The sequence below is a fragment of the Neoarius graeffei genome, chromosome 10 (genome assembly GCF_027579695.1).
Source record: "Neoarius graeffei isolate fNeoGra1 chromosome 10, fNeoGra1.pri, whole genome shotgun sequence".
NCBI classification, from domain to species: Eukaryota; Metazoa; Chordata; class Actinopteri; order Siluriformes; family Ariidae; genus Neoarius; species Neoarius graeffei.
The window spans coordinates 6368779-6382259 of NC_083578.1; the positions used below are offsets into that span (position 1 = coordinate 6368779).

General features: G+C 38.8%; 2 protein-coding genes across 2 annotated transcripts in view; one reads left to right on the plus strand and one right to left on the minus strand.

Moving 5' to 3' along the window:
• glt1d1 (glycosyltransferase 1 domain containing 1) overlaps positions 1–12542 on the minus strand; it is a 71406-nt gene extending 58864 nt beyond the window's left edge. The window contains exons 1-3 of the mRNA XM_060931176.1: positions 12296–12542; positions 8034–8188; positions 7710–7815 (exon numbers count right to left, since the gene is read on the minus strand). Of these exons, the coding sequence (XP_060787159.1) occupies positions 7710–7815; positions 8034–8188; positions 12296–12363 (329 nt within the window). The 5' untranslated portion in view covers positions 12364–12542. The remainder of the gene's footprint in view (positions 1–7709; positions 7816–8033; positions 8189–12295) is intronic.
• The window catches only part of slc15a4 (solute carrier family 15 member 4), an 82912-nt gene continuing 81663 nt past the window's right edge, over positions 12233–13481 (plus strand). The window contains exon 1 of the mRNA XM_060931175.1: positions 12233–12717. The gene's annotated coding sequence lies outside the window, so the exon portion shown is untranslated. The remainder of the gene's footprint in view (positions 12718–13481) is intronic.

Consider the following 13481-nt stretch of genomic DNA (forward strand, 5'->3'; position numbering starts at 1 on the left):
CTGACAAGTTGTCAACAGTTTATTAATGTTTCTGTCATTATTGAAGAAGTTCAGAAGAACACATGTTAATTTGTCAAATTGTTCAGGTACAGGTCCGGACCTGTACCTAATCCTCTGTACTGGTACCTGTACCTGATGCTACAGTACATTTAGGTACGCAGCCCTAGTTTAAACCCTAACTTCTAATGTCAAAAAAATCTTTTAAGGAAGTACAAGGTCAAACATGGAGTGGTTTGTATACAGTAGTTAGGGGTGTGTCCAATTTGCATATTCATTTACTTTCTTGAGAAAAAAAGAAAGGTGTCGGAGCTTCTGAGTATTTTATTTTCATTTCCTTTAGTAACATGTATTAGTAAAACCGCCTGTTAAAATTCTGTGTAGCTATCGCTTTCTTCTCACTTCTGCCTTTAAACCAGGACATGAGTGTCAATTCAGGTGCAAAAACACACACACACACACACACACACACACACACACACACACACACACACACACAGTCATACTTCAGGGTCTTCACACTTCTTCTTTTGCATTTACAGGAAAAGGAAAAAAATCGCTGCTTTTTTCCCCTCAGTGTGTGTGAGAAAAAAGAGAAGTGTCACTTTTCAACCGTTCATTGTCTTCTTTTACATCTCCTCCGTCTTTCTTCTCTGCGATTCTGAAGGGCATGGGATTGATGATGAAGCTGATGTGTATAGATACAGCAGCAGGGGGTTTTCACTAAAAGAAGTGTGCGGCTTTAAAAGTTTCAACATGTTGACTTGCTGAATAAAAACTCCATCACCAGGAAGGAATGATCAGGTCTATTCTTTTTTATAGTCATAGTGTATGGTTAAAGATTCACAAAACAATATACACATAAATACACACGTAAATAAATTCCTCTCACTTGTGTTCGAATCACCCGAAGCCACATCAATCCATTTTATTATTATCCTACACTGTGTACCACAGCACTTAGCTTAGCAACAATCTCATCTCGACTCTTTACTACCTGAACCGTGTGTTTGACATTCAATGAGTTTTATTTGAAAAATAGTACATTGCAAAAAATTGACTTTTTTCCTTAGTGAACTTTAACCATCATGTGGCTGTTTCCAGCATTCAATGCAGTCAGACAAAGTCTGGAGTTTTTTTCCTCAGTAATTTCTCAACATATCTGAGGTAAATATTGGCATTCTGAACAATTTTCTCTAATTTGCACCTTTACTGTGTCTCTTCTTCATATGTGTAAGGCCAAGAAAAAATAATTGTTTGTTTCCAGTTACCCGACCGACCGTTTAAAAAATGCCCCAACCCTAGACTTTTTTGTTAGATGCTAAAAAAAAAAAGTATTTTCGCCGACCAACAATAAGTTTTGAAAAAAAAAATATCTGCATTACAATTTGCATAATATTGTCGATCTGACAAGTGACTAATTCTAAAACGCATATATCGGACAAGAAACACTCATTGATTTCTCACGGCCTCAATCTGACATCATGACCTCTTTCCGGGAAACTCCGGCTTGTGTTGTACACAACGCTAGGCATCATGGCGGCCAACGAAGTGTTCTCGATTACCGTGATCGGTTGCGACCACACGGAAGATTGTAAGACAATAAGTTCATTTTATAAGTTTTCAACTGTAAAAGAACTCTACGAACATTATCATCCTCCACTGGACGAGTCATGCAAACAGTATACACACAGCGCCCAGGCTAACGGCGGTATCGATATCACGATGTTCTTTGTATTCATATTAAACATACAAGTTCACAACATAGTGTTCCTAATAAAGTTAAGGTTCAACATTTGTAGTTATGTTTATAGTTCCTTTAAGCGTCCGAGCACTCCATATTTTATCCATGGGCTCCGAATCCTGTATTCCACAAGCTTCACTGGTTTTCTTAGGCCTGGTTCTGGATGGTTGAGTCACAGAATGACACTTCCCCACTATGTGCCACTGTTTGTCCCACACCTAAAATTTATTTTAAAAAAAAAACCTACCTACCCGGTATTTTGTGTGATAAAAAAAAAAATAAAATAAAAAGACCTACCTACCTACCCTATTTTTTTCAAGATGTAATAGGAAACAAACAATTATTTTTTCTTGGCCTAACATATATAGAGGATATTACACAGTTGTGCGAAGATATGAAGTTTATTTTCGAGTGGTGGATATATATCACAAGTGAAAATATTTTCAACATGAGAAAATAAACTTCATATCTTCACACCACCATGCAATGTTCTTTAAGGACACGTCCAAAAACAAAAAAAAACACAAATATGCAAGTTAATCAAAAGAATTTTAATTTTAAACCGATTCGCCATTTTGACAACGCACGTCCAGTCAGTGGGAAAACACTGGGAGTGACGTCATCAGAGTGAAATATCGGGAATTACTATACATACAGGATTTTTTTTTTAATGGAATAAAAACATGTTCTATTCCCTTCCAGCAGGTTTCATTCATTTGGTTCGATAGCATGCAATATTGTTAGCATGTCACTTACCCTATGTGTATTACTGTATGTCACTTTACCCAATGGAGAATGAGCGTTGAATATGGTTTACGATATTGGATGGTTGTCAAGACAACATGACGTTGCACGTCAAAGACGTAAAACTTCTGCGCTAGCGAGTGACTAGGACAATTTGTAAACAAACAAGGCTGCCAGGTTTGCTTTGTTAAATACGAAAGATTTTGAGAGAATTTTGAAAGAGAAAGAAGCATTGAACACCCGAAAGGAATACGTACATATAATAATAATAATAATAATAATAATAATAATAATAATAATAATAATAATAATAATATTGGTTGGCTTTTTTCATGGTCTATCAGATATATTCCATTCAGCTACTCATCTTCAACTCGTTCAGTATCATGTTAGCTGGATGGAATATATCTGATATACCACTCAATTCCAGCCAATGTTATTTAAATATGCCACTCGGATCCGTGATGTATTTTGTATGAAAAAAAAGAGTTTTTCAACACGAGAAGATAAACTTCATATCTTCAAGCCAAGATGTGAGTTTCTTTTTCATTATATAGATACATTAACAAACAAAAAGTGCCCAAATTTATCAAAACAATTCATTGATTTCCTCATAAGTGACACACAGAGATTTATGTCACGGTTTTGGTTCTCCATGTCCCGGATGGAGCTCGTATGAAAAATACAAGTGCCGTGTTTCCCAGTAAAACACTCGTTTCCATATAATATATATTACCTAGCTACATCATTAGCCTAATTTCCAGTCTCGATCCAGAGTGCTTTGGTGTCCATGTTACCCAGTAGCTTAGCAACAGTGCTATCTTAAAGGATATGGGACATGGATTTTTTCTGGGCATAATTATGTATAAAGGACATAAGAAATGCCATCTAAATCACTGCAGGGCATCAAAAATGTGAAAATCATCACATTATTCAAGTTTTTTTATACATCAGCGTAAAACAAGGATTCATTAATGAGCTAGGTGGTCACGTGACCCGTGATGTCACAAAAACTTTCCAAGGAGCCAGCGCTTGGGAATCTAATGTAAACAGGTTACCGAAATGGACACCATCGACAGTGATATTCCCGATGTTTCACAGAGATGTGAAGTTAGACCCTATCAATTTGAACCAATAGCTGGAAATTCACATGAACATGGATCTTGTCTTTACTCTGACGGGTCAGATGATTCTGAGAGTGAGAGTTCATTCAATCCCCATGAAACTGAAAGCGGTCGGCTCGATAACACTTCCTGGTAAGTTAAAAACAATTCTGCTCAAAGGCTAATGATCTGTTGAAAGAAGTATTATTTTTGTATCATACATTGAAAGTTCATCATAGATCTAGCTAAAGTCCGTTGCAAGCTAGTTTTTTTTTTGCTGATATTTTTTGAGATTGATTGAGATACAATGCTTCCAGAGTCCGAGATGAAAACATTCAAAATGGCGAAACGAGTCAGAATTATGATAATCAATAATTGATACACCCAAAATTATAATACTAATCCTTACCTCGGCTTTCAGATGCTTAGCGCAGAGGTCTTCAACAGGGGGGTCGCAAAATCGCACCGGATCACTCATATCAACAAAAATATTCCTGCCCTGTCCCCTGGCCTCCGTGCAGGGATGCAAACAGCGCGCCTTTCGGCGGATGCCGCCTTTTTCACGGCTGAATCGCGCAGATCCGATTTTTAAAAAAAAATAGCGATATTAACTCATGAAACATGAAGTATAAGGATGAGAAAAAAACAGTTTAAATCGGGAAGCTGCGCACATTTGTGCAGCCTGGCGCAAATGTGCGCAGCTTCCCAATTTAAACTGTTTTTTTTTCTCATCCTTATACTTCCTGTTTCATGTTTCATGAATTAATATCGCTCAGTACCTGAGTATTAATGTTGAAAGAATCCTCAGTGAAATGGTCCGAACACAGTTTGTGGGAAACAGTAGGTGCAAAGCTTTTTCAACAGGTGTTCTGTAAAGTTATCCTACCGCTTGGATTTGTCCTACCAAGCCTACACTGTAAAAAAAGAATAGTTGAGAATACTTGAAATTTCAAGGCAACAGTCTGCATTAAGAATTTTATGTTTTGCCAACGATGTGCCCATGATAATCCAAACTATGATAAAACTGTTATCTTTATTAAGAATTCTTAATTAAGTCAATTTTCAATTCCTCATTCTGCCAACATAGATTTCTCTTTTTGCTGAACAGTGGCATTCACAGTAGTGCAAAAAGGCAATTGAGATTATCAGACTTTTTTGGGGGGCTTTTTTCACCTTTATTTGAATAGGACAGTGTCGAGACAGGAAATGAGCGGGAGAGAGGGACGGGGAGGGATCAGGAAATGACCTCGGGTCGGAATCGAACCCGGGTCCCCGGATTTATGGTATGGCACCTTATCCACCTGAGCCACGACACCATACCCATGACGTGGGTTTTAAAAACTTTATTTCAATATTGAAGTTTTGTAATTGTGTAGAACAATGAAAAAAGGCATGTATAGTTTAATGATAAATTGTGATAACCTCGGGGGCGTCGTGGCTCAGGTGGATAAGGCGCCATACCATAAATCCGGGGACCCGGGTTCGGTTCCGACCCGAGGTCATTTCCCGATCCCTCCCCGTCTCTCTCTCTCCCGCTCATTTCCTGTCTCTACGCTGTCCTATCCAAATAGAGGTGAAAAAAGCCCCAAAAAAATCTAAAAAAAAAAAAAATTGTGATAACCTCAATTGCCTTTTTGTACTACTGTGAATGCCACTGTTCAGCAAAAAGAGAAATCTATGTTGGCAGAATGAGGAATTGAAAATTGACTTAATTAAGAATTCTTAATAAAGATAACAGTTTTATCATAGTTTGGATTATCATGGGCACATCGTTGGCAAAACATAAAATTCTTAATGCAGACGGTTGCCTTGAAATTTCAAGTATTCTCAACTATTTTTTTTTTACAGTGTACTGCGCATGCACGAAGCCTACTGCGCATGCGCAGGTGAGCCCACTTTCGTCAGCTTCGGGTCCTTGGGGAATGCAAAAAAACTTACTCCAGGGCATTTCCCATTGGAATTATTGCAACCATAAGCAGCACAATACACCATGATGTCCAATGTACTTTAAAAACTATAAAAACAATTTTCTTGTCATCCACTTCTCCATTCATCTACCCGCTTGTGCTGTGCCCGAAAGTTTTTGTGACGTATGATCACGTGACAGCGGCTCTTCCGGTTGCAAAAAATGCATATTGGAAGTCGAGCAGAAATGCCATATAATCATCACGAATATAACAATTTTGCTGAATTTAATAGATGATTTTGTGTTTGTTGATGCAATTAATTCATATTTTTAATGGAAAGAAACTGATATAGCGTGCTTTTATGTTTCATGTCCCATATCCTTTAACATTACTTGATTCCCCATGAGACTAATTTGAAAAGGAATAAATTGTGGCTGTTTACAGCATTTAATGCTATGTTCAAATGCTCGGGCTGATAATTGTGTTCATTTTAGTCTAGTTTTACTAATTTAGCAGCAGACCTGAGGGAAATGTTAATATTCTGAATGATTTAGTCGCCACAGTCACTGTGATGTTCCTTCAGAAACATATAAGGATTTGCCAGTTATGTGCTAGCTGGCTACACCATTAGCCTCATTTCCAGTCAGAACAGTCTCTTAATCTCTTTAAAGATTCCTTTATAATTTTAAACTAGAGCCTTTACTAAGGAATCTGAGGAAAATGTTGATATTCTGAATGAATTTGTATAACTTCCACTGTCGCTGTGTATTTCCATTGTTTGTATAACAAACTACCAGCTATACGTCAGCTAGCTAACAGTTTTTAGCATCCTGTTGCTTAGCGACAGTGTTGTCTTCATGCTTAACTACTTGAACCGTGTGTTTAACTTTCCATGAGTTTTATTTGAACCACAATTCCTTTTAAAAAGTCCTTTCTAAATGTAGTTTGGAGTCTTTCCTAAATAATTTAACAACAGATCTGAGGAAAATGTTGATATTCTGAACAATTTTATATAACTTGCACTGTCACTGTGTCTTTCCATTGTCTGTATAACAAACTGTGAGCTATGTGCTAGCTAGCTAATGGTTTTCAGCATCCTTGTGTTGACACTTAAGTACTTAAACCATGTGTCTGACTTTCCAAGAGTTTTATCTGACTAATAATACGTAAAAAAAATTATACTTTTCCTTCAGAGTGGATATTTTACCTCCACATTGCTATAAAAAAGGTTTGATAATTCTGTTATAATTTTAGTCCAGAATTTTTTCTGAGCAATTTACCAACATATCTGAGAGAAATGTTGATATTCTGAATGCGTTTGTCTCATTTCTTCTGTAACTGTGTCTTTCCTTCATGAATATAAAGGACTTGCCAACTATGTGCTAGCTAACTAGCTAGTCCTTTTGGCATCCATGTTACCCAGTTGTTATCGTGACTTTACCTACTTGAACTGCATGTTTGACTGACTATTAATTTCATTTGAATAGCATTACATTGCCAAATGTATTTTTTTCCTCCACACTGGATTTAATATAATAATCAATACTGCCGGGGTGGCACGGTGGTGTAGTGGTTAGCGCTGTCGCCTCACAGCAAGAAGGTCCGGGCTCGAGCCCCGTGGCCGGCGAGGGCCTTTCCATGCGGAGTTTGCATGTTCTCCCCGTGTCTGCGTGGGTTTCCTCCGGGTGCTCCGGTTTCCCCCACAGTCCAAAGACATGCAGGTTAGGTTAACTGGTGACTCTAAATTGACCGTAGGTGTGAATGTGAGTGTGAATGGTTGTCTGTGTCTATGTGTCAGCCCTGTGATGACCTGGCGACTTGTCCAGGGTGAACCCCGCCTTTCACCCGTAGTCAGCTGGGATAGGCTCCAGCTTGCCTGCGACCCTGTAGAACAGGATAAAGCGGCTACAGATAATGAGATGAGATCAATACTGCCTTCAAAAACACATTATTTATTTTAAAGCCTTTGGGGTTTTTTTTACTAATTTATCAACATATCTGAGAGAAATGTTGATATTCTGAATCATTTTCTCTGTCACTGTGTCTTTCCTTCATATAGATATAAAAGAGGTGCCAACTACTAGATAACTAGCGCTACTCGCGTCCATGTAACTCGGTTGCTTAGCAACAGTGTTATCTTGTTTTTCCACAAGAGTCATCTGAATAGCTTAAAAACTGGATATTTGTTTTCTTCACAGTGGACTTTAGCCTCACCTGGCTCTGTGCAGAACGTCCTCCATGACTCTTCGCTTGTGTTCATCTTTCACGTCTTCGTTGATGTCCGTCCCTCCGAAAACCACTCCGAAAGGCATGCTGACACCTGTAGCCATGTTAAAAACAAAACATATCATTCTCCACAAGCTCTTACTGTGAAAAGGAAACAATACTGCTAATGAGTTAAGATGTTAGCATTAGCTTTGTCGCTCCAGCACAGATGTAAAGAAGCTAAAAAGCTACCATTCCACATTTCACAAAGCTAAATTGTTCTACCTTTGTGTATGTGAGTGTGTGAGATCGGTTTGTGGACTTAAAGATCACCTAAGAGCAGTCTTCCTCCTTTAAACAGATGGATCGCCAGCGCTGCATCAAACGGTTCTTGAGCTTGACTCATCAGCAGCGTTACCTCAGAAGCCGAGCTGAACTCTCTGGTGTCCCGAAGCGCACACACATGACCTGCGCTCTCGATATGATCCCTAAAAACACACATTCCACAGTAGAGACACCATCAGCAACACCATCTGTTCCTTGCTAACTATTTCAGGCTACATCCACATGACAACGGCAACGAGATTTTTTTTTAGCGGGTAAAAAAAATATCGCGTCCACATGGGCAACGGATCAGTAAAATATCAGGTACATATGGCAACGCAACGCTTGCTGAAAACGATGCAATACACATGCCACACCTCTACGTGCGCTGTAAGACGGTCCCATCGGAGACACCAGAACAATAGAAGAAGTAGGACGCATGCGCATAAACCCCTTCTTCTACCCGGCGTGAAGCACTCACAGGAACAAACACACAACAACAAGAAGAAGATGGCTGCGACTACGCGAGGAAATCGTGCCTTCTGTGTGTACAAATTAGTTTTATTAGTGTGCATAGTTTTATATAACTTAATTTTCTTATTGTGTGTGAACATTTTGAAAAGCAGTCTTATCCAATAAAAAAAAGAAATTCAAGAAATGGTTCAGCGACTTGTTTATTTAAAAGAATTATTTAAAATTATTTAAAAGCCATTGTTGCTGTTGTTGTTACGAATGATGCGCGCGAGAGTGCTGCTTGTTCTAGTCATGTGGTTGTGACGTCATCGTAAACAAATCCATTCTACTCATCCAGACGACTTCGCAACGGTGCCGTTGCCAGATTTTTCCACTCTGGAACCCGTTCTCAAAAAATATCGTTGTGGGGCACCCAAAACGCCAGTGCCGTGTGGACGCCAGGCCGAAACGATAAACAATTTTATCAGATTCACCTGAATCCGTTGCCGTGTGGACAGGGCCTCCGATTAGCGAGGGAGCTGATTCATGTAACATGTTAACTACACACATCAATTAGCTAATTACCAAGCAGTTTACAATCTAGCTACCAAATAGCATAAAAAATGCTCGACTCAGCGAACACAGAACATTAGCAAAAGGTTAAGATGTACCATTACAAATATCCCATATAATATATACACTCACTGGCCACTTTATTCAGAACACCCCTACGGTACATCCACCTGCTGTGTGATGCAGTTCTGTAATCAGCCGATCCCTCGACAGCAGCACGATGCATCAATTCATGCAGATATAAATCAAGCGCTTCGGTTAATGTTCACAATGTTCAAACATCAGGATGGGAAAAATTGTGATCTCACAGTGAAGTGTGACTTTCTTTCACTGTAGTATGGGTGTTGGTTTGAGCCAGATGGTTTGAGTTTGGTTTGAGTATTTCAGAAACTGCTGATCTCCTCCTGGGGTTTTCACACACAACAGTCTCGAGAGTTCACACAGACAGAATGGTGCAAAACAACAACAACAAAAAATAACACTGAGTAAATAAGCAACAGTTCTGTGGGTGGAAAAAACAAACGCCTTGTTGATAAGAGAGGTCAGAGGACAATGACCAGATTCAAGGTGGTTTGAGCTTTTTGGCCAGGAAGGATATAGTAACTCATATAATCACTCTTTACAACTGTGGTGAGCAGAAAAGCAACAGCAGAAAGAAGAACACGTCGGGTGCCACTCCTGCAGCCAAGAACAGGGATCAAGAACGAGTTCCTATTAAAGCGCCCGGTGAGTGTGCATATATACTTTTTATAAATACTGTAATATTATTTCAGTTTTACACACCGATTTAATGAACATTTCAATCGTTTCATATGAGTGACTTGAAAGAAAGAAAAAAGAAGAAAATGGAGAAAAATAAGAGTGTACAAAATGACTCGTATCATTTTTCTACTTTTACCATAACATTCCTCAATCTATAATGTATCTGTAACCAAAATATTATACTGTACACAACCTATGAATATGAATTTATAGGCCAAAGTTTCCAGCTGATTTTCTTTTTGTGAAGATGATGACGCTTTAAACATTTTCACTAATTTCTCTGGATTGGTTGCACCAAATGTACAACCCTGATTCCAAAAAAGTTGGGACAAAGTACAAATTGTAAATAAAAACGGAATGCAATGATGTGGAAGTTTCAAAATTCTATATTTTATTCAGAATAGAACATAGATGACATATCAAATGTTTAAACTGAGAAAATGTATCATTTAAAGAGAAAAATTAGGGGATTTTAAATTTCATGACAACAACACATCTCAAAAAAGTTGGGACAAGGCCATGTTTCCCACTGTGAGACATCCCCTTTTCTCTTTACAACAGTCTGTAAACGTCTGGGGACTGAGGAGACAAGTTGCTCAAGTTTAGGGATAGGAATGTTAACCCATTCTTGTCTAATGTAGGATTCTAGTTGCTCAACTGTCTTAGGTCTTTTTTGTCGTATCTTCCGTTTTATGATGCGCCAAATGTTTTCTATGGGTGAAAGATCTGGACTGCAGGCTGGCCAGTTCAGTACCCGGACCCTTCTTCTACGCAGCCATGATGCTGTAATTGATGCAGTATGTGGTTTGGCATTGTCATATTGGAAAATGCAAGGTCTTCCCTGAAAGAGACGTCGTCTGGATGGGAGCATAGGTTGCTCTAGAACCCGGATATACCTTTCAGCATTGATGGTGTCTTTCCAGATGTGTAAGCTGCCCATGCCACATGCACTAATGCAACCCCATACCATCAGAGATGCAGGCTTCTGAACTGAGCGCTGAGAACAACTCGGGTCGTCCTTCTCCTCTTTAGTCCGAATGACACGGCGTCCCTGATTTCCATAAAGAACTTCAAATTTTGATTCGTCTGACCACAGAACAGTTTTCCACTTTGCCACAGTCCATTTTAAATGAGCCTTGGCCCAGAGAAGACGTCTGCGCTTCTGGATCATGTTTAGATACGGCTTCTTCTTTGAACTATAGAGTTTTAGCTGGCAACGGCGGATGGCACGCTGAATTGTGTTCACAGATAATGTTCTCTGGAAATATTCCTGAGCCCATTTTGTGATTTCCAATACAGAAGCATGCCTGTATGTGATGCAGTGCCGTCTAAGGGCCCGAAGATCACGGGCACCCAGTATGGTTTTCCGGCCTTGACCCTTACGCACAGAGATTCTTCCAGATTCTCTGAATCTTTTGATGATATTATAATCTTTTGATGATATTATGATATCAGCTGAACTCATTTTGTGGTGACGCCCCATGTTGTTGTCAAATTTCATCATTTAGTTCAGTTTGGCCGACACACACAATTGTACACAACTTTAATAAACGATTGATGATGGGTTACACATGGGTAGCATGGTGGTGTAGTGGTTAGTGCTGTCGCCTCATAGCAAGAAGGTCCGGGTTCGAGCCCCGGGGCCGGCGAGGGCCTTTCTGTGCGGAGTTTGCATGTTCTCCCCGTGTCCGTGTGGGTTTCCTCCGGGTGCTCCGGTTTCCCCACAGTCCAAAGACATGCAGGTTAGGTTAACTGGTGACTCTAAATTGAGCGTAGGTGTGAATGTGAGTGTGAATGGTTGTCTGTGTCTATGTGTCAGCCCTGTGATGACCTGGCGACTTGTCCAGGGTGAACCCCGCCTTTCGCCCGTAGTCAGCTGGGATAGGCTCCAGCTTGCCTGCGACCCTGTAGAACAGGATAAAGCAGCTACAGATAATGAGATGAATGAGATAATTTGAAAGTGAAAACTCCAGGTTTACATGAGTGACATAATAATTCGATTTCACTACAAGTAGCAAAACCTTTTATTTTAATTCAATTCAATGTTATTTGTATGGAGGTTTTAACAATGAACATTATCACAAAGCAGCTTTATAGAAATATATAAATGATTTTATTGGTTGACTATGCAACAGGCCACGCCCCCGTAAGCGACGGAACCCTAATAAGTACTTCCCCTGCCAACCATGAAAAGTAAAGCCACGCCCCTTGACAACAATAGCATCTGAGCGCTTTAAAGTCGACCATATATACAGCCGATACTCTTATATCGTTACTTTTTTAAGTAATAAACGCGTGTTTATTGAGATTTTTGTATTCCGTTTGTTTTTGACTTGCGATTTTTTATATATTAAACTGTCACTTCCGGGATTATTTTTCAAAGCAAAGTTCTTCGTCGATATTTTCCGATTATTTAACATTACATGGATTAATTTGTCTATTCTCTTAAAGTTTAAAAATAATAATAATTAAATGTATTTTACCTTATCCTTTCGGCAGTAGTACAGTTCCCAGTTTTAGGACTGAGGCAAGCTAGGAACAGTAATCTCATTTCTCTCCTGTCTCGCGATATAAATCTGACAAATCTCAACTATTTACAGTTAAAATATCAAAAATAAAAGCTGCTCTATTTAATAATCCCGAACTGTACAGCAGGATCATCCGTGCTATGTTTTTACACGGATATTTACTTTTGGCTTTTTTTATTTTCCTACCCGTATTCGGATAAACCCGGAAGTTCGCTTTTGACGGTTGAAGTCGTGCCATCCAATCCCTGCAGGGCGGTGTTAGCCAATCAGAGACAAGAAGGCGGGATATGTATGAATACGGGTGGGGAAACGTGTACTTGTTTGCTTTTCGCACAGGTCCGATCGAGATTGTGTTCCCCGGGAAACAAAAACTGCAGGTCTGTTTAGTTCCTATTCATCAATAGCCAGTAAACAAAGCTATAAGCTCTAATATACAACGAAATACGCGTTGTTTATAATTACTAAATATGAAAAGGAACTTTTATCTCAAGGCTTTTGTTCCATATCATTAATAGTGATGTAATAATTTCAGTATAACAGGCAGTGACGATGTTCTACCTCCAATTAATCAGTGTCAATATAGAAAAATAGAAAATCATCCAACGACATGTCATACATGATATCCCTCTTATAAGGCAGTGTTTGTTTTAAAAAAAATAATCCTGACATATTAAATAAGTGTTTTATTCCTCCTTTTTAATTTTACATTCTATATGTTCCCTTCATTTTGTCACTTGATTTTATGGACCACAATGGAAATAAGTGTTTTCACTTTCTTGTGTCATCCATGTATTTTTAATGTATTTGTTTGTATGAATTTACTCAATAAATACAATCAATCAATATTAAACGCACAACCCAAATTATTACATTATTTTAGACAAAATGTATTTTTTTTAAAAAAAATGTGTCGTTGTGGTTTAGTTTCTTCTTTTAATATTGCCTCATTTATTTGTGCATTATTAACAGAGGTGGAAAAACCCGGGTGCAGAAAGTAAAAACCCTGCCACATTTTTGCTCCAGCCAATTCAATGAACCAGCTGATCCTAATTACCACATCCCCTAAGCCAGGTTGATGAGCTAATTGGTGAAATCACCTGTGTTGAGAGCACAGGCAGAAGGAAAACCTAAGCAGGACTTT